The sequence below is a fragment of the Oryzias latipes genome, chromosome 6 (assembly GCF_053564925.1).
Source record: "Oryzias latipes strain Hd-rR chromosome 6, Olatipes_Hd-rR_3.1".
Lineage (NCBI taxonomy): Eukaryota > Metazoa > Chordata > Actinopteri > Beloniformes > Adrianichthyidae > Oryzias > Oryzias latipes.
Genome location: NC_136242.1, coordinates 14,831,412 through 14,849,810, shown reverse-complemented (window position 1 = coordinate 14,849,810; position 18,399 = coordinate 14,831,412). Strand labels below are relative to the sequence as shown.

The following is an 18,399-nucleotide window of genomic DNA, read 5'->3' as shown; positions in this document are numbered from 1 at the left end:
GAATGTATGAAGAAAGAAGAACAAATAGCATACCCCCCCTCTATATGCACTTCCTTTTTGGAGGAATAATGACTAAGGACCACACATAAACCAGACAAGGGGCAATTTGGGGAATGTAGGTTACCATAGCAACAAAGGTATGAGAGAAGAAAATAAAAAGGCCTAAAATAAATCTATGATTCCTTTAGCTAATTCCAAATTGCAGGAATTGGCTGTTCAAAAGCCCATCTTCCCCGAAAGCCAACGCAAATCGAACCCATCGCAAACGTGAGAGATCAAATGAAACACTCGCTCAGTTTGATTCAAAGCATTTATTTCCTGATAAGCAAGATGAAAAAGAAAAATGAACAAGGCCTGATCCATCCACTTCTATATCAGTCTAGATTGACTCATCCATTCTCTCAATTATTCAGTTTGCCTGTAAAATGCATGAGGAGGAGTGCGCCGTGTGCTGGAGCACGTCTCCAGGTGGCCTCTGAGGCTCAGCTGAAAGGCTGGTCAGTGTAAGCGAGACTCCTGCAGAGATTCTGTACCTTAGGCAGAGGTAACCGCACTCAGCTTCAATGTGTTTGGAGTTACTTGCAGCCTGTCCTGCCTCAAGCTTTAATAGCAGAGGTAAAAATAAAAGATGCATTAAACTACATTCAAGGACACTGTACAGATAAAAACAAGATTATAAAAGACAGTGCGTACAAAGGATGCTCAAACCTATGAAACGATTCCAATGACAAAAAATGTGAACAAATCAGTCAGACATCATATAATGCAACAGAAAGATTCATTTTTAGTGGGCATTTTTGACCAAAATCCTTTTATTTTGTCTTTGGTAGAGGCCTTTTTGCAGCATGCAACCATTAAAACATCCTCAATAACAGCATTTCAAGACCATGTTAGATGACATCACAGGTTTTGCTTTGAGGAAAAACGTCATTTCTCCTCTCTTAACCTACAGCAACAACAAATATAAAGCTGTTAGCTTGAAGCCGGATTAAACTCCAATCAAATTATGTTATAAGTATTTGAAAAAAATACACAAATCTTTCCCTTTCAACAACTTACTTCTTTTCCCCTCAGAAAATGTTGATATTACGATGAAAGTAAACAAGGAAAAAGGTAATTTGGTAGGTTGTTTGGCCATCACGGATGTATGGCTTCATTTTCAAAACAGTTGTTCCACAGTAAAGAAAGCAATGACTTAAAAATCGATTTGAAACCCACTGAGAATAGCACAAAGGCAACATCAAATGTGGATCCTGAGTGACACAGAAATGACAGGAATGGTTACCATAGAGCCCTTTTTATAAAAACAATTCTCTGTTTGTGTGTAGAGACGATCAGGGCATGGGCTCTAAAGGAGAAACTTTCCCAACTGCAGCTAGAATTGAACTGCTCGACAGCTGTCAGGTCTATTTTTGAGTTTGTTGGTTTGTGTCATACCAGGATTTGAGTACTAGAAAATTTCTCTGAGACTCTGAGTGTCTCAGAGAAGTATGGCTTGTCTTGCATGAAAACCACGAGTTTTAGCATTTCAGAAGTATAACATGTTTATGTATGTGTCAAATAAATGATTTTTAATGAATGCAGAACATGCAGTCTTGTTGCAGGAAGATGGGAGATGTCTTGATCCAATTACTGGTTAAAACAGAAAAAATTATTTTCCTATAGTCAGAATTTTCGTTCATACTTAATTTGACCGTTTTCTCTTTATAAATGTATTTATCATTCCTGCTCGAGGCAACCAGACTACTAAATTCCATCATGACGTCTACTTCTACAGACTGCAGGAGATGATTTTTGCAACTTCCCTTTCTGGACCCATCAAAAGATTTTAAATTTGAATGCCAAGTTTGTTTGCTTTTGTTTTTAAATATTTTCATTCTTGCTTCATTTGTTGTAGAGTCAGAGCTGGACTCTAACGGGAAAATCCACACAAGGATTCCAGTCCATTATAAGCCACACATGGAATAAAAAAGTCTGATGAACTGACTTAATGTGTTTTTTGAACTGAAACTAACATTTTCTTTTAATTTTCTGCTTTAAGGCTCCAAATATTGAAACATTCTGCATTATTCACTTATTCTGTGAACATGGTTAAGTATCAAATATAACTTCACAAAAAGACAATAAATATCTTAAACATGACTTCAAAAAATCTTCAAATTAAAACTGGTTGACTTCTAGACTGCTTGACATGTTCAATGATTCATTGTCTGTAGTCATGTGGTGTTTTCCATCCATCCATCATCCATCCATCCATTTTCTTACATCCCTTTCGGGATCACAGGGTTGTTTTCCTTTATATACATTTTTCCTTCATTATTAATTGCGTATCCTGGTTTGTTTTAAGGACTAATTCACTTTTATGTAACAACAAATGTATTTAAATTTATTGTTTTTAACGGTCGATTGATGCACAATCGATGTATTTTTATTTCTTATTTTCAGTCATAGGTTTTAGCGTGGTTTTAACGTCTGAGTGTTGCACAGACAAGAAAACAAATGTTGAATCTCATTGTTCCAGTGACAATGACAATAAAGATTGATCTAAATGAGAGCTGTTAGATAAAAACAAATGTGACCAGCTTTGCTGGTAAATGTGATTATCAAGCCTCTTATCAGTTGCATAATAAGTAACGAATTCAAATGATCAGCTTCTTTGCATCAGGAGAATGTCTGCTGGGAAATGATTTAATAGTACTGTCAATTTCAGTTTCACACTTGGACATTTTCCAGCTTTACAGTGCCGTCTTTTAGTGACAGTGAGGAGCTAAAGGTCACACAGTTTCCTCCACAGAAGACAATCTCAGAGGATGAAATAAATAAACACTGACATTTAGAGACAGTCATAAACCAACACTCTGAGCGCTAATCCGTCTCGACTCAGCCAAACCTTTCAGAGGTGAACGTCAGGATGGACTCAGGCACAGGAGTCAGAACGGCACTAAAGCTCAGGGGTTCATTCAGAGTTTTTGTAGTTGGTGAACAGATTGTAGAGGACTCTCAGGGTGGCCTTCAGGTTGAGGTTTACAACATCTGGAAAACAAAATTGAGGATAGCAGAAATTATTGGAATTTACCAGACTTGGACTGCTTTAAGGGGAAAAAACAGAAATTTGATATAAACCACAAACTAGTAGACATTTGGGATTTTGAAGCTGAAAATAAATGAGCAGTCCAACCAAGTCAAATTTGTAACTCAAAGGAAACTCTACTATGATTACTGCTGAACTCACTTCCTTCAAGATGTCAAATTAATAATTTTGGAACTGAAGCCTGGAAATTGCTCTGGAGAATTCACAAATGATTATCATATGCAGCTCAATAGACGGAACGCACCAAAGAACTTCTCTGTTCTCCTTGTAGGCACATGTGTAGATACATATGTTCCATATCAGGGGTTAGCGTGATCATTGCAACTAAGGCCAGCCAGAAAACAGCAGCTTTCAGCACTAAAACAGCTGCAGTTCTACGTTTAGTGTCTGCTGGAAAGGCCTTGATGACTTTGGAGGGGTTCAGAAATCTGATGTACCTGCTGCATTAATAAACGTTTGCCCTCTGCAAAACTGGCCTTGTTATTTGGGTCAGTCTCAAGTGACTTTGAGGAGAAACATAAGTATTTTTTGAGCAAAATACAAAAAAATGGAATGAATGTAATAAATAGATTGTGGAAAAGCATATTCCATAACGTTCCCAGGAGAGCACATTCCAGGATATATGAGGCTAATATGAACATTTGCATATTTTTTGGTGAACCCATTTTTCTATTAAATAAAGTACAGCAAAAACATTGTTGGATTTCTTGTTTTTTTTTTAAAGACCCACCCAGATGATAACTAGTGGGTCTAGATGACCCAACTCCCAATGTTAAAGTGCCTAGGATAGCACAAGGAGTAAAAACTAACTTTGTATTTATTTATTTTTACCAAAAACTTTACAAAAGTTTCCTACTTACTAAAAAAGGTAGCCTGCAAACTTCCGTTTTGGCCAGAATTTGTGCAAATTCCACCCGCTGCCAAAACCTACAACAAGGGAGCCACCTACTGGACAAATCCTAGTATAACCGCCACGGTGGACGGTTGGCACAGCAGCACCTCCTCCAGCTGCATTTTCCCCCTTTATTTCATCGGGCAGTGAGAAATCCAAAATGTGAATTACCTTCTGGCCTTGCTTTGGGCTTCATCAAACCTCCATCCTGCATCAGCTCAAAGGCAAATGCAACATTGTGAACCTGACAGGAAACAAAATTTGATGGAGAACGTCCTTCACTTTATTGAGTTTTTAATTCGTTTAACTTCCTATTGAAATAAAGTGAGCTTACCTTCTGCTCAAAGCTCTCCGGAGTGAGGAAGAAGTTGTACAGCGGGACAAAGTAGTCCTCCAACAGTCCCATCAGTAAAATCAAATACACTCCATCAGCAAACTAAACACACAAAAGCACAATTGTAGCAGGAAGGAAAATCCAATATTAACATTTTAAGTCATGTTGCTATAAATGTCATTGGAAGTTATTTTTAAAGTTAAGTAGCATCTCTTGCCTGTGATTCCAGCTCAGTGACTTCCAGGTTCAGTTTGTTCAGATGTTTGTTCACAAATGTGATGAGTGACTGTGGAGAAAAATCTCTGTCATTTCTAGTGTCCTCTAAATCATTATATTAAAAAAAAATCAATTATAAAAAGAAGAAGAACATTACCGATTTCACTACATTAAGTTTATCCGGAGCATGGTCCAGCAGTGTGTCAAATGCGTCCCTCTCTGTCACAAAGAGAAATGTTTGGATTATAGTTTGGATTATGAAAACAGGAATTTATAGATTGAACTATGCATTAAAATTAGCATTTATTTGATACACTATATTTAGCCAGAAAATTCTTTTTATGAGCCATTTTTGTGGCTTGGTTTAAGTCAATCAATGATTTTCTGTTTGTGCAACTTTATTTTGAAAGGATAAAAATGAAAAAAAAAAGCAAATTTGTTACTAAATGTAAAAAAAATTTACTTTACGGCATTTTGTAGCAAGAAAATGTAATTTTATTGACACTTTTGGTTCTTTTGCTAAAGCTGTTCATTTGAAACAGCAACAAAAGACAAAACAAATTTTAAAATAAACTAATATAGAGCTAGAACTTACCAAATCTTCCCATCATCATTCTGAAAATGAGTTAAACAGAAAGCACAAGGTGGAAAATGAACTTAAAGTAAAAATACCTTACATTTTACACTAAAATGCTGGAATTTGAAGGCTAGTTCTGGCTCTTACTCTGTTGTAGTGGTCAGCTCTTTGGTTAGAACAGCAGTTTGCAGGATGCCTTCAAGTTTCTGCTCAGAGAAAAAAAAACAAAAGAGGAGTTAATCAGTTAGAAAATGAGAGAAAAGTCTGATGAAAAACAACATTTTCAGAAGCAAAGTTGAAATCTAAAAGGGCATGGATTTACCTTGACCACCACCACCTGGACAGAGACGTGTTCTGGAAGTCTGATGGCGGCCTGGAAGTGCATCGCCAGAGCAACCAGCAGGTAAACGATTGACACCAGGTATTTCGAATGAATAGCTGTGAACATAAGGTTAAAAAACATCAGATTTAAGTCAGATTTTTTATTTTAATTTATTCTAAACAATCCACTCCTCATTGGTCCTTTACAAATACAAGTATATGCATTGCAGCAAACAAATTCTTTCACAAACACAGCATGTAACTGCTAAAAAATATTACTTCTGCAAAGTGTATAAAATCCAAATGGACAGAAATGATTTACAGGTCTAAGCTTAAAAGGGAAAATTGGAAAAATAAAAGCATAATTTGAAAAAATAACACATGAGAACAGTTAATACAACTATACAAATGACTATTAGTCTGGAAACTGGTGTGTACATTCATTTACTTGTTTAAAAAATTTTTTTGGGTTTGTTTTGGGTAAGAGTTGATGAATAAACTTTAGAATTTCTTTATTTTCTGCTTTTCCAATGCCAACCCAGGTCTAGCTAAGAATTGGTCTCAGTTTATTTACCTCTATCATGTCAAGTCTGTTCATTATGCATGGCAGGTTTTCCTCCACTTTCCTGTTTCTGGGGGTAATTCACAATCAAAAGTCATGACTGTTTGAAATGATCCAATTCAATCATTTCTTTGTCAGAGGAGCAGGTTCCAACGTTTTTATTAAATAATGAAGGTAAAGAAACTGATTAAGTATGTCCTGCACTCAGCTTCACCTCCAAACTGCTTACTTTTTTCACCAAATTCATTTGATGTTCAGACCTTTCCATTATTGTGTTGTTCAGTTACTAAAGTCAGGTTGGAGAAAATGCTAAAAGAAGGAGTTTTTTGAGAAAATGCTCCACAATTGTCTACACTTGATCCTTTTAGACAATGGTACAAAACCATAACAAGATCTGTTTAAAAAAGCTATTAAGGCTGAATATTTCAGGTTTTTGTTTTGAAATGTTTTAAAGAGCATCAATTCCTTTATGCAGTGAGATACAGGACCAAATCTGCAGCTTAGTATACAGTAATCACATTGGTGTGTTTACTACCTAAAAACTTTGCTGCTGGTAAATTAAAAGTATCTAGAATCTTTTACACATGTTGAACTGTTGAGTCTATTAAAACCTTTTAAAAGTTTCTATATTATACTAAAAATATAAGCTTTTAGAATAGAAAAAATAAATCTAAGTGGCTCTCCCACACTCTAATGTGTTCTTTTTTTTTTTTTTTTTTTTGTTTTTTTTTTTTACTCTAATGTGTTCTTAAGTTATTCCGACATTGCTGAGGTGCAGCATTTTATTGAAAGAGTACACTCAAAAGAGCAAACACCCACACTCCACACTCCACTCAACAGTCCAGCCGTGAGGTCTGAGCACAGAGTTAACAGCCTCCAAGACCGTCTGGAGTTTCTGCTTCTGGCCAATCTCCGACTGGGTCACCTCCGCCACGTTCAGCTTCCTGCCCGACAGCTTTTCTGTCACCAACAAGACAAGAGGGAAAAACATCTGTGAGGAATTACACCATTTATTACTCAAGCCCTGTAACAGGCTGGCCACCTGTCCGGGATGTTTTCCTCCGCCTTGACCAAACAGTAGCTGGGATAGGCTCCAGCAACCCTGTGACCCCGAAAGGGATTCATTCATTCATCTTCAGTAGAAAATGGATGAATGAATGCTTCAAGTTTGCATAGTTGTAAAGTATCCACTGCCAAAATCATGACAATTGCTTGACCTATGGAGCTAATTAAATATGTAATAACTAAAATTATTATAGAAACACACAAAAAGTTAAAGAAAAAACTTACAAATGTTACATTTTCAAAAGCAAACAAGTAATCAAAAATGATTTAAAAGACACACATGCACCTGGAATCAAACAGAGCAAAAAGTAAAATAATGACAGCCTTGATGAGGGCTCTGTGTTTTCTTTTTTTTAGAAACTTTTTTTTGACTTTAAGTAGTAATTAAGAGAATATTTCCCAGCCGTGTCTCTACTGTGTGGGTTCATATACAGCTCAGCTGCAACAAAAGAGTCTGACTGCATAAAATAAGAACGCAATGAGGAAGGGACACGCACGTCAAAACAGGATTTGAAAGAAAACAAGAAATCACCCACAACCTAATAACATGATTTCCTGTCATCCTTTTAAATGTCTATGTTTGTGCAACTTAAAAAAATCACATTTTTAATATTTTTTCCTCAAAAATTTAAGACAGAAATAATATTCTCTGTGAAAGAATAGATGTGACTAACATGTGCTAGAATATACATTTGGCTAATTAGTTTTTGTAACTTTTTTGTAATCTTCATGGGTTTGCCTTGTTAGACCACAAATAGCCACTAGGGGGCTCTTCTCTTCTCTCCTCATTAACACTAACGTCAGCAGTGAGACATTTCTGCTAAAATAAATGTACACTAACAGGGAGTTAAAGGCTATCAAGAGAAAAAATAAAATTAAAAACTCTCACCAAACAACTTCTGGAGGACTTGTCCATCATAACAGTCCTCCTCCAAGTCTTTGACTATGATCCTCTCCTCCTCCAACTCACTGTTGATCCACTCAGTCAGGGTCTACAACAAAACCAACAATGAAGCTCTCCCTCCTTACTTCTCACCCAAAGTGATTGGGGACTTTACCTTTACAAGGTCTTTGAATTTGGGGTTATCATGAGAGCTTGGGTCCAACATGATCCTCTCTGCATTTTCTTCTATGGGAGAGAATTTTGGAAATTCAACAGGTGGGTCAGTAAAAACAATGAAAGCCTCATTTTAAGGAGGCAAACCAAAAACTTCATTTGTTTTTTTACAACTGTACATGAATCACAATGTAACTTAAGATACAGACGTCTCCACCCACTTTCACTTCCTGTAACCCAGCAGTCAAAGTTTCCACCGAGCTACATGTGGACAGTCCTAATGTGACCTGATTAACCTCTAAAACTCTGTATTCACACTTTAATTCTGTTTTGTCACACCTTCACAAAAAGAAAAATCATACTGTAAGTAGTTTGTTTTTTAAGTTTTACTTGCCTATAGGGGTGTGGCAGTGTGGATATGGACCAGAGGTCTGCAACCTTTACCGTTAAAAGAGCCATTTAGGTCAGTTTCCTATGGACTCAAACCCAGCTATGTTCACAAACTCCCACACTATTTTTCCGAAAAACTATACTTAATTATTCTTATTGTGTCCATTAAGTCATTCATATATAAAATGTAGCTTTAAGATATTTACAATAGTATATCAATGTTACATTTTTCTTATATTTAACTATTTTAATTTATTTTACTCTTGAAAGGAGCATATACAAGATCCTTTCAAAATAAAATACACCCTGTGTCAAATAAGATCCTCCTGCTGCAGCAGGTTTACTTGAATTAAAGATGCAGGAAAGTCAAAGATATTATTTTCTCTCATTACAACTTTGGAGAACCTTCGTCCTTATCCTCCTTTTACTATTAAATATAAGCCAGACATCATTAAGTTAAAATTCCAAGTTTTGAAAAAAAATTAAAATAGATATAAATGCAATTCTATACTTTAAGCACTTTGCCTATGGACAGCAACTATACTGTTGTGCTACATAACATACTATGTCTTTTTAAGCATATTCTGATAGAAATCCACCATAAAATCTGATAAACTAAACAAAAAGAACTAAAACTTCAAAAAAAACAACTAATTTATTTAAGTCATTAACATTTTTCTTCAAAGCCAAAGAGCCGCATGTGGCTCCAGAGCCTCAGAGTGCAGACTCTTCATGTAGACTTTGGGTAAAAAAGTAAAATAAAAATGTATTAATTGCATTTTTAAATGATCCTAAAATATATAGGATGTGTTTTTCTAGATGTAGCTGAGGGGCTTACTGCATGTGATTATGTGTAAGGAACACGTACCCAGCAGAGCATCTTCCGGATGAATTTCCGTCCCTGAAGGAAGCAGGGGAGCGTTGATGGCGTTCTTCCCCTCCTCATGTAGATCACTCACTAGTGAGAGAACAGGACACCAAACAGAAACATGTCAACACAAGCTCTTACTTCATTATTACACTGAAGTACAACATGTTTTTAATTTCAATTCCTCTTGATGTTGTCAAAAGAAAATTAAACACAACTTTCATGGATTCTCAGCTTTTTGATGTTTTATTTTTTTGCAGAAGATACAAAATCCTTGTAGTACAGTAACGGATTTTCAAAATAAAAGCTATTGATTTAAAATCTTTTTAACCCAATATCTTTGCTCTGTTTTAGAGCATGTCAACTTTTTCTAATCATGTCTAAACACACATTTCCTTTTGGACTAAATTATTTTTTGAGTGCTACACACTGGTCAAACACACTTACAGTATTGACTTTTATTGTTTTATATTATCTTGAGATATATTTTAAAAATGAGACACTCAAAAAAGAAACTCTACACACTTTGATGTAGTGAACGTGTTTCCGCTCACTGCAGTGATAGCCACTCCAGGGGTTTGCAGGCTTTCTACCCCTAATGGGCTTATTGAGTTTATCTTCCTGGATTCGACGTTGAACCTCCTAAAAGCAGACCGGATCACAATCAACGATCCCAAATCTATTCTTTAACTCACTTTATATGAGACTTTATGATGCCTGAGGAGGCGTTGAAAATAAAAAATAAGCGAAAAGTCCTTTTTCATTATTTTAAAACCTAAAATAAAACCAATCTAGATGAGTGTGCTATGTACCACACTGTGATTTCAAAGCGTCAGCCAGGAGAAGATAAACAAAAATAGCCCAGGAAGCGTGGTCCCCTCAGAGTTATTATCAGATTTAGTCTTCTCATCTCACTACACATCAGTAGTTGGGCTTGAGATTACAGAACAGGCTTGCTTTATCTAATCATAATTGTCCAACTTCCTGTCTGTCCCGCTGCAATAATGCTCATTTGGACTGTGACGAGCAATGCCTCGGCGCCTCAGCAGTCCCATTATCAAATGAGACTCCTCTTTCATTAAGGCTGAAAAGAGCAATAAACACTGAAGGTAAATCTTCATGAACGGCAAAAAACAAGTGGCTAAATTTAAATCCAAACTGCAGCACTAAGGTAACAGGTCCTGCTTCCCCATTTGCTGTTTTAAAGTTCCTCACAGCTCTACATTTACATTACCTTGCTTCTTCCTCTTAGTCCCACACAACAGGCCCGACATGTCCCCCGCTTTAACATCAACAGATTCTCCCTGATGGCTGGGAGCGAAATGAAGGAGTAAACCAGTGATTAGCCTGTGTGTGTGTCTGTGTGTGTGTGTGTGTGTGTGTGTGTGTGTGCTGGTCAGTGCAGCTGAGCAGTGGCGGGGGCGTCATCACGTGTTTATTTCTGTCACAAACCACCACCCCACCTCTGCGCTCCAGTTACAGGAGTATCTGAGGGGGGGGGGGCATCATGACAACACAGGGGCCAATCACAGGTGGCGTGATGGCCCCTCATGTCACAGTGCATACTGCAATTTATCTATGTATCTATCATGAGGAATTCTTACACTTAAAACCTGTCAGATCTGAACATTTTTCACCTGCAGAAACAGTGTTGCGAGGAAATCCGCCCTGCGGATGAGCGCGGTCTTTACGATGTTGCTGCTAATCAATCAGGCCCCGACTCCGCATCCTTTAAGAAGATGTCACTAAATCGAATTTAAGCGCATTCATCTTGAAGCTGTCACACATTCACAGAAGATGCTGTCCTCCTGGACTTTGAGTGCTGACCCTAAAGAACTGTGAGATGCCATTTGCATTCCAGATGCCTCTGAGTATAAAATGAAGCATTAAGTTGATTAGGATCGACCTGTTTCTGTAAGGTTCTAGAAGCAGGTTTACTAGTGCAGAGGTGGTGGGGAAGGGATAAAAATAATGCGACAGAATAGAGAAGACAGCCTGGAGCTTAAATATAGTTGTGGACATTAACACTGACGCCGGCATGTCAGTGGGGAACAGCGGCCAAGTGATGATACTGAAGCAGCGTTTAGCCAATATCAAGTCATTTACATTTGTGTCCATATTTTTGAATAAGCTAGAGATAAAAGCTTTGCAGCCTTTGAAACTCTTGTTCCTAACTGTAATGGTTTGCTTGTTTGGGTCCAGTTTGTTTGGATTCCTCATGGCCATGCCAGCCTCTTCTCTCCTTCCTTTCAGTCCACGATGAGCTCTTTTGTCTTTGTCTCCTTTGTCTCTTTTTGGCCCACCCATCGCTATTTCTACGTCACAACTGAGAGGTTTTTCCACACGGTATTTTTTCATTTGCTCCTGATTCAGCACGATTTGAATAAAGAAATACTCAGAAATTCAGTTTTAAGTTTAAATTCTTTTCTATACGTCCTCCATAATCAGAAAAATGCTACAAGAACAAGTTAAAAGACTAAAAACACTGTTTTCATTGGATTGCTCATTTAAGGAAACAAGAGGTCTATAGGCGTATTTTAAGCAATAATTTCATTTTTTTTTTGTTTTTTTTCAAGCAATCAAATAAGAATAGTACACAAAAACATTACAATCATCAGTTATACATTCATACAATGACGTATCAAACTTAGGTTAATTAGAAATAAAATTAAATATTGCTTGAAAGGGAGTGGAAGGAAGCAAATTTATATAATCCCAATCTCAATATCCGGTTCATAACTTTATCAGACAGAATTAAGAATCCTTGTGTATCAATAAAGCACATGACTAAGATGAATTACTTAAAATACTATGTAAAAAATAACTATTTTAGAAATCAACATAACAAATGCAGATTAGTTATCTAAAATATATACAGATTATTTTCATTAGAAAAATCCTCTGTATGGTTAAAAAATAATATTATATCAGTAAAACAGACATAACACTGTTGCAAAAATCTTCATAGCATAAATTGATCAAGTATAAGAAGTTAAAAATATGTGATAGTCAAGATGATGCTGAATTTTCTCTATTTATGTACAACAATAAAAAAAAACACAAATAAAACAAAATCTTTTGGACTGTTTGGTAACAAAAAATGTATTTGTAATATTTTAATTCCTAGAAAAGAATTTGTTTAAAAAGGCGAATAAATAAAAAAGGACTCACTTTTATCTGCATCCATCCTTCTAACAGTCTTCACTTCAACTGTTTTCAGTATTTTAAACCATCCTGCTAAAATAGATATGAAAAAACTGCCCAAACTTCCTGATAAACTATAATGGCATTGTCTGCTGCTGACACACAGACTGTATGTTGTCAGACAGATGCAGGCTTCCTCTGAGTTTAACAGGATAGAGAGAAAGAAAACCGCCATTAGTCCAGTGTGATGCCAAATAATGGTTTTCTCATCAACAAGCTCAGGAGCGTTCATGAGTGCTTCAATACAACTCTATCAGTGAGGATTCGTTTGTGTAAGTCGTCCGTCTGGGTGTTTCATTTTACAAATTTAAAGCACCACAAGTGAAAAAAAAAACAAAAAAGCATGACAACAACATTTTGGAGTTTTTATTTCAAAACTGCGTCTTTTGTTTCCATTTTAGTGTCAATTGCACCAATGGGTTGATGTCCCTCAGGGAAAAACGCAAAATTAGAGAAATGCTGCATTTATGGGGTGTTGGACTTTCCAACTTGGAAAACACACATGAACATGAGAAAAACAACAAATCATCCAACACCACATGGATGCAGAGTAACTTTCTGGACCTAAACAAATGTAATTTTATTTATTGTGTTGGGGTAAATAACAGTTTGGGGGCGCAGTGGGCCACATACAGCCCCGGGGCCGTAGTTTGCCCACCCCTGGTTTAAACAGTTTCTGAGTACAGAGGACTGCCCTTACCCAGCCACACACTATCAATATAGTCTTTATGTTTGATAAAACTTCCACACACTTCCAAAAAAATCCAAAAGTTTGTAAATGAGGAGAATCAATAAAGATGAAAGGTCAAGAACTGAATGAAATGAGGTTCCAAACAGTTCAAATGACTCAAATGCTCTTCTGGTGGTCCAGCTAAGAATGGAAATTACAAACACATGCCTATCACTCATTCACACACACACACACACACCCACCCACCCACCCACCCACCCACCCACACACACACACACACACACACACACACACATCAAGGAAATGTGTTTAGCAACCCTCCGCCTAACCGGTCACTCTCTGTGGGGGTGACACAAACCAGCTGTAACACAGCAGTCAGGGAAGCAGTTTAAACTCTCCACAAACAAAACAAGTTAGACTCCTGCCGCCTTATCTTTATACACTTGGAATCCAGAATCAGGCAGCCGCGCGCGTGTGTGTGTGCGTGTGTGTGATCTATTTATATGTTTTAACTTCATGCTGGATGCCTAAAGGTTTTGCTGTTGTCTAAAACAAACAGCATCAATGATGTCAACAACTTCTTTACTTTGTGGAGCCTGATGACCAATAAATCAATCAATCAATAAGAGAAGATGAGAGTGTTTTCTGTATGAGGTTGTGTAAAGCCTGTGTCTGTAGCAGCACCATGGACAGAAACACATCATCAGAGAGAGTGACGGCCTTTTTACCCGCGACAGACATGTGGGAAATAACGGTTCTGCTCCAGCTGACCTACCTTCTTTATTCTTTTTCTTCCGGACCAGGCTGCCTCCTAGTTTTCCGAGAAAGGACTCGTCCTTTTTCATCTTGCTGGACTGCATGCTCGCTGATGGAGTGTCAGTGTCCGAGACGCGCGCGCGCCCTCATGGAGAGATCCTCACGCCGCGCGCTCCCGCCCCGCCCCGGCAGGCGGGCGAGCACCGAGGCACCGTCACGCAGAGAGGCTGGAGATCCACGCACACGCATGAGCAACCAACACGTGAAGGAGAAGAGCCACTCTGCTGCAACCACAGCGCCCTCTACAGGCAAACGCTGCTCACATCAAGGTGAGGATGTTTTTCCCCAGGGGCGGAGCTAAGGGGGAGGGGGGGCGGACCCTCCAGCAAAAAGTCCCCCCAATTTATGAGTCAATATCTATAAGATTATTGACTAAGAGTAACATGTTATCCATAAATGCTTTTTAAGGATTACAAAAATAACAAAATTAAAATAATATTACATAGACATTAAATTAAATTAAACTAAATTAACAATAAATTAAAATGACATGTTTAGATCAGTCCAACTGGTTGCGTGAACCAGAACTCGTAATGGGGGTCAAATACTTATTTTCCTCAGTGAAGAGTAAATAAATTGATATCAAATCTTTAAAGTAGAAATCTTGATTTTCCATCTCTTACAGTTGAAATGAACCTACCATTAGGATTTTTTTTCCTTTTTAGGTGGGCAAACCTACAAAATCAACATGGGATCAAACATCTGAACAGACAATCATTTTAATGGTCTAAAGAATCTCAGCTCAGCAAACATCTTTGGTAGACAAGTCTACAACCTTCTGCTCAAGACATTCATGACAAATCCCTAGTTCCCCTCCAGGTGCAGCAGATATGACACAGATTTAGCTTTATAAGCAAAAATCATAAAGTTGTGTGTCTGATCAAGTAAGACTTCCTTTCCCGTGTCACGTGAAGGTTTATTGCATCCCCATCCTCCCGGACATCCTGTATTCTGGACTGCTGGACCTGAACAGAAATCTGCTAATGTAATCCACTTCATACAATCAACAAACGTGTCTGCATGTCTTTAAATCAATCCTGTTTTAACCCTTGTGCTATCTTAGATGACCCCACCCTTACATTGACGTGTTCCCCATACCATGACAAAGGTGGATAAAGGTGACAAGATTTCATGTAATCCACGGACACCAGTGAAGATCACAAATCATTGAAGAAAAAAGGTTCAGAGCACTGTCTAGTGGGTCTAGATGACCCAACTCCAATTTGTAAAGTGCCTAGGATAGCACAAGGGTTACAGAGATTTGAAAAGTTCTGCTTTTTTCAAGTTTGTCCCTCAGAAATAAGGAATCCTTTCATTCTGGGGTAACTTTTTGTTTAGCTATAGTGTCTAATACATGTGTCTGCTCTTCTTCTCATCTTCAGACGGTAGCAGTTCTTCAGATAGTGGAAGATCTTCTTCAGAGGCCAGATCTTCACAAGAAAGCAGCTCTTCTCCGCGGACACACTCAAAAAACGTTCACTTTGAATGAACATAAAAAAATTATGGAAAGGATTTCCACATGATTAGATTGCGTTACTTGAACAAAAATGAATCATGTTGGTCCTACTTAATATATTTAGGTTGGGTCAACTTAATGTATTTAGGTTCAAACTAATAAATTTAAGTTGATTCAATTTAAATAGAGCAGTTGCACCCAACTTTAATTAATATTGTTGCTCACTCTAAAAAGAAAAAAATTGATCCAACTTAATTGAATCACTTCAATTGGTCACACCTAAGCAAATTAAGTTTATTTAACTTAAATTTCTATTTTTTTCTTTAATTTTATTTATTCATCTGTAATCGATATGTTGTTCCAAAGTTACAACCAATGGGTTTTTTAATTTTCACATCAACGACATGAATTACTCAGCAAAGTCCCACATCACAAGGCAGGAGCTCAAATACCATGAACTCCGTGTCAAGTATTGGAACATTACCAATTTGTCACACAAGGGGGTTGGTCATCATCCTCTACCAAACTTTAACTCATGGTGCAAAAAATAAATAAACATAAAAGTTTAAATCACTAGTTAAAACAGAGTAAAACAGCTAGACAATAAAACCCATGGAAAAAACCTCACACTTAGAGCCCAATCTGCCCAGATAGACAAAGAAAATGGTATCCCACAATTCCTTGCGATTACTAATGTATCCAATTTAATGGTATCATGTTGGATCAACATGATTGAAATTAGTAACTTTTAAATGGATTATTTTTATGTACAATCGACATGATTCATTCACGTAAGATTTACAAACATAAAATTTTCTGGTTGAAATGACAAGTTACTTTTTCGTTAACCTAATTGGCTGGTAATTTCCTTTTTTTGAGTGGACAAGTTGGCTGAACCGGTCTTCATTCGATGGTCCAAGCAGCCAAACAAGTGAGGATGAATCAGAGACCAGCAGTGGAGACCCATTTGAAGGTGAAAATAATGGTGAGGTTTCTTAATCAGTGAAGGAGCACATTCACATCCTGCTGAATTACTTTTTCCTCAGTCACAACTGAATGTATTTGGTGTGTCTCTGCAGCAAAGAAGCAAGGCCTGCTGGGAGAAGGAGGCTACAGGTCTGTTTATGCATCGCATTTCTGATGGGTTACCAGTAGGTGTGACGTAGAGCAAATCTTCTCATCTTCTCCTTGTAAATGTGTGGGTTCATTTAGGTGGTGTCCTTCCCTAATCTAAAAATTTGCAAATCGGCTTAATTAGTCCAATTCGGTTTGATTAGTTCAATAGTCTGAATTCAGCTAAGGCTGCAACTATCTTCATTATTAATACATATTTTGTTCAATCTCTGTTTTAACTCTGTATCTCTCTGAGACTTCCCCTTCAGCCAAAACTGATGAAGCCATAGAAATCTAATATAAGATTACTGAGGACCTTGGGAGCGGCACCCACCAGTCAACACAACAAAATCTACTCACACACACACACACGGCCCAACCCAGTTCTAGAAACTCTTCAAAAACTGTTTTTTTTGGGTTGTATATTCCTATTATTGAAAAATTCTTCCTACAGGAGGCTGGGAACTTGTAAATAAGCCCCTTATGTTCAAAGAACTGGACAATTTTTTGAATTTCAGGTTTATTGATACAAGCTAATGTGTTTTTATTTTAAATCATAAACCCATTAAACTCAAACAAAAAAAATTTTCATTGGTTCATAAGACTATGTTGCCAAATCATGTCTGCATTTTCTTCATAGGGTATTTTCGTTTAAATTAGTAAATCAACTAGTCTTGAACCATTCGATTATTGAGACTTGAAAATGTAATTTGTGTCTCAAAGCCCAAAGAGATGTGGTGTGGTGTTTGTCCTCCACCAATATGAGGCGCAGGGTTATATATGTTACATCATCACCTTTAGGTTTTAGTGAGAGTGGTCTTTCTTAGGTATTGGTGCAGTTGATAAAAAGTTTCAAATTCGCCAACAAGCAGACAACACTGCCCTCTTTTAAAAGATCACAATCAAATCATCACTGCATTGACTTGTGTTAAAGTATTTAGTAATGTGTCAGGGTTAGAAATGAATAAATCAATTTTATTTCCTCTGAAAAACTGTCCTTGTTATTTTCGATAGGATAACAGTGAGTGAAAAAGTGACATTTCTTTATAAAAAATAAGGAGGAGTGTCATAAGTTGAACTTTAATCCTATTAATAAAAAAAAACTCAATCAAAATTCAATTCATGTTTAATGAGAGACTTATTTATTTGGCTGGGTCTTCATATCAAAGGCAGAGGGTGCATAATGCTCTGTGAGTAGAGTCACTCCATCAGACTGTGAACCTAAACGAATAAATGATAAATAAATGCTACATAATATGCTTAAAGGAAGACTTTTAATCTCTCTATGAGGTAGTCTTCAGTTTACCAGCTAAACATTTTCCAGAGAATATCTAAACACATTAACAAATAGCATTCTGGGGGTTTAGAATGACATAATAAAAAACACTATTTATTCGAGGCTTGTATGGCAAAAATATATGAATTATGTGTGTGCAATTATGTCTTTTTTAGGTAAAAAATATACATTCCTAACCCTTGTGCTTTCCTAGGCACTTTACCATTTGGAGTTGGGTCATCTAGACCCACTAGACAGTGCTCTGAACCTTTTGTCTTCAATGATTTGTGAACCTCACTGGTGTCCATGGATTACATGAAATCTTTCCACCTTTATCCACCTTTGTCATGGTAGGGAGAACACGTCAGTGTAAGGGTGGGGTCATCTAAGATAGCACAAGGGTTACAACAGGGAGAAGCTGAATAATTAAATGCACCACAGGTAGATCAATACTTTTCCCTGAACAGCTA

General features: G+C 37.1%; 1 protein-coding gene across 3 annotated transcripts; it reads right to left on the bottom strand.

Annotated features, from left to right (window-relative positions):
• Window positions 1-781: 781 nt before the first annotated feature.
• On the bottom strand, window positions 782-14,433 carry parvb (parvin, beta). 3 transcript variants are annotated; one of them, XM_004069502.4, is made up of 13 exons: window positions 14,044-14,433; window positions 9,374-9,463; window positions 8,117-8,187; window positions 7,948-8,050; window positions 6,813-6,953; window positions 5,433-5,548; window positions 5,258-5,316; window positions 5,129-5,148; window positions 4,691-4,752; window positions 4,535-4,603; window positions 4,318-4,419; window positions 4,155-4,227; window positions 782-3,033 (listed from the first exon to the last, which is right to left on the bottom strand). In XM_004069502.4, exons 1-13 carry the CDS (start codon window positions 14,126-14,128, stop codon window positions 2,957-2,959), a joined length of 1,068 nt encoding a protein of 355 aa, XP_004069550.1. In that variant the 5' UTR covers window positions 14,129-14,433; the 3' UTR covers window positions 782-2,956. The 3 variants fall into 3 exon arrangements, with proteins under 3 accessions (XP_004069550.1, XP_011474211.1, XP_078805422.1); XM_011475909.4 differs by lacking the exon at window positions 14,044-14,433 and adding an exon at window positions 10,608-10,785; XM_078949296.1 differs by lacking the exon at window positions 6,813-6,953 and having other exon boundaries at window positions 14,044-14,294.
• Window positions 14,434-18,399: the final 3,966 nt, after the last annotated feature.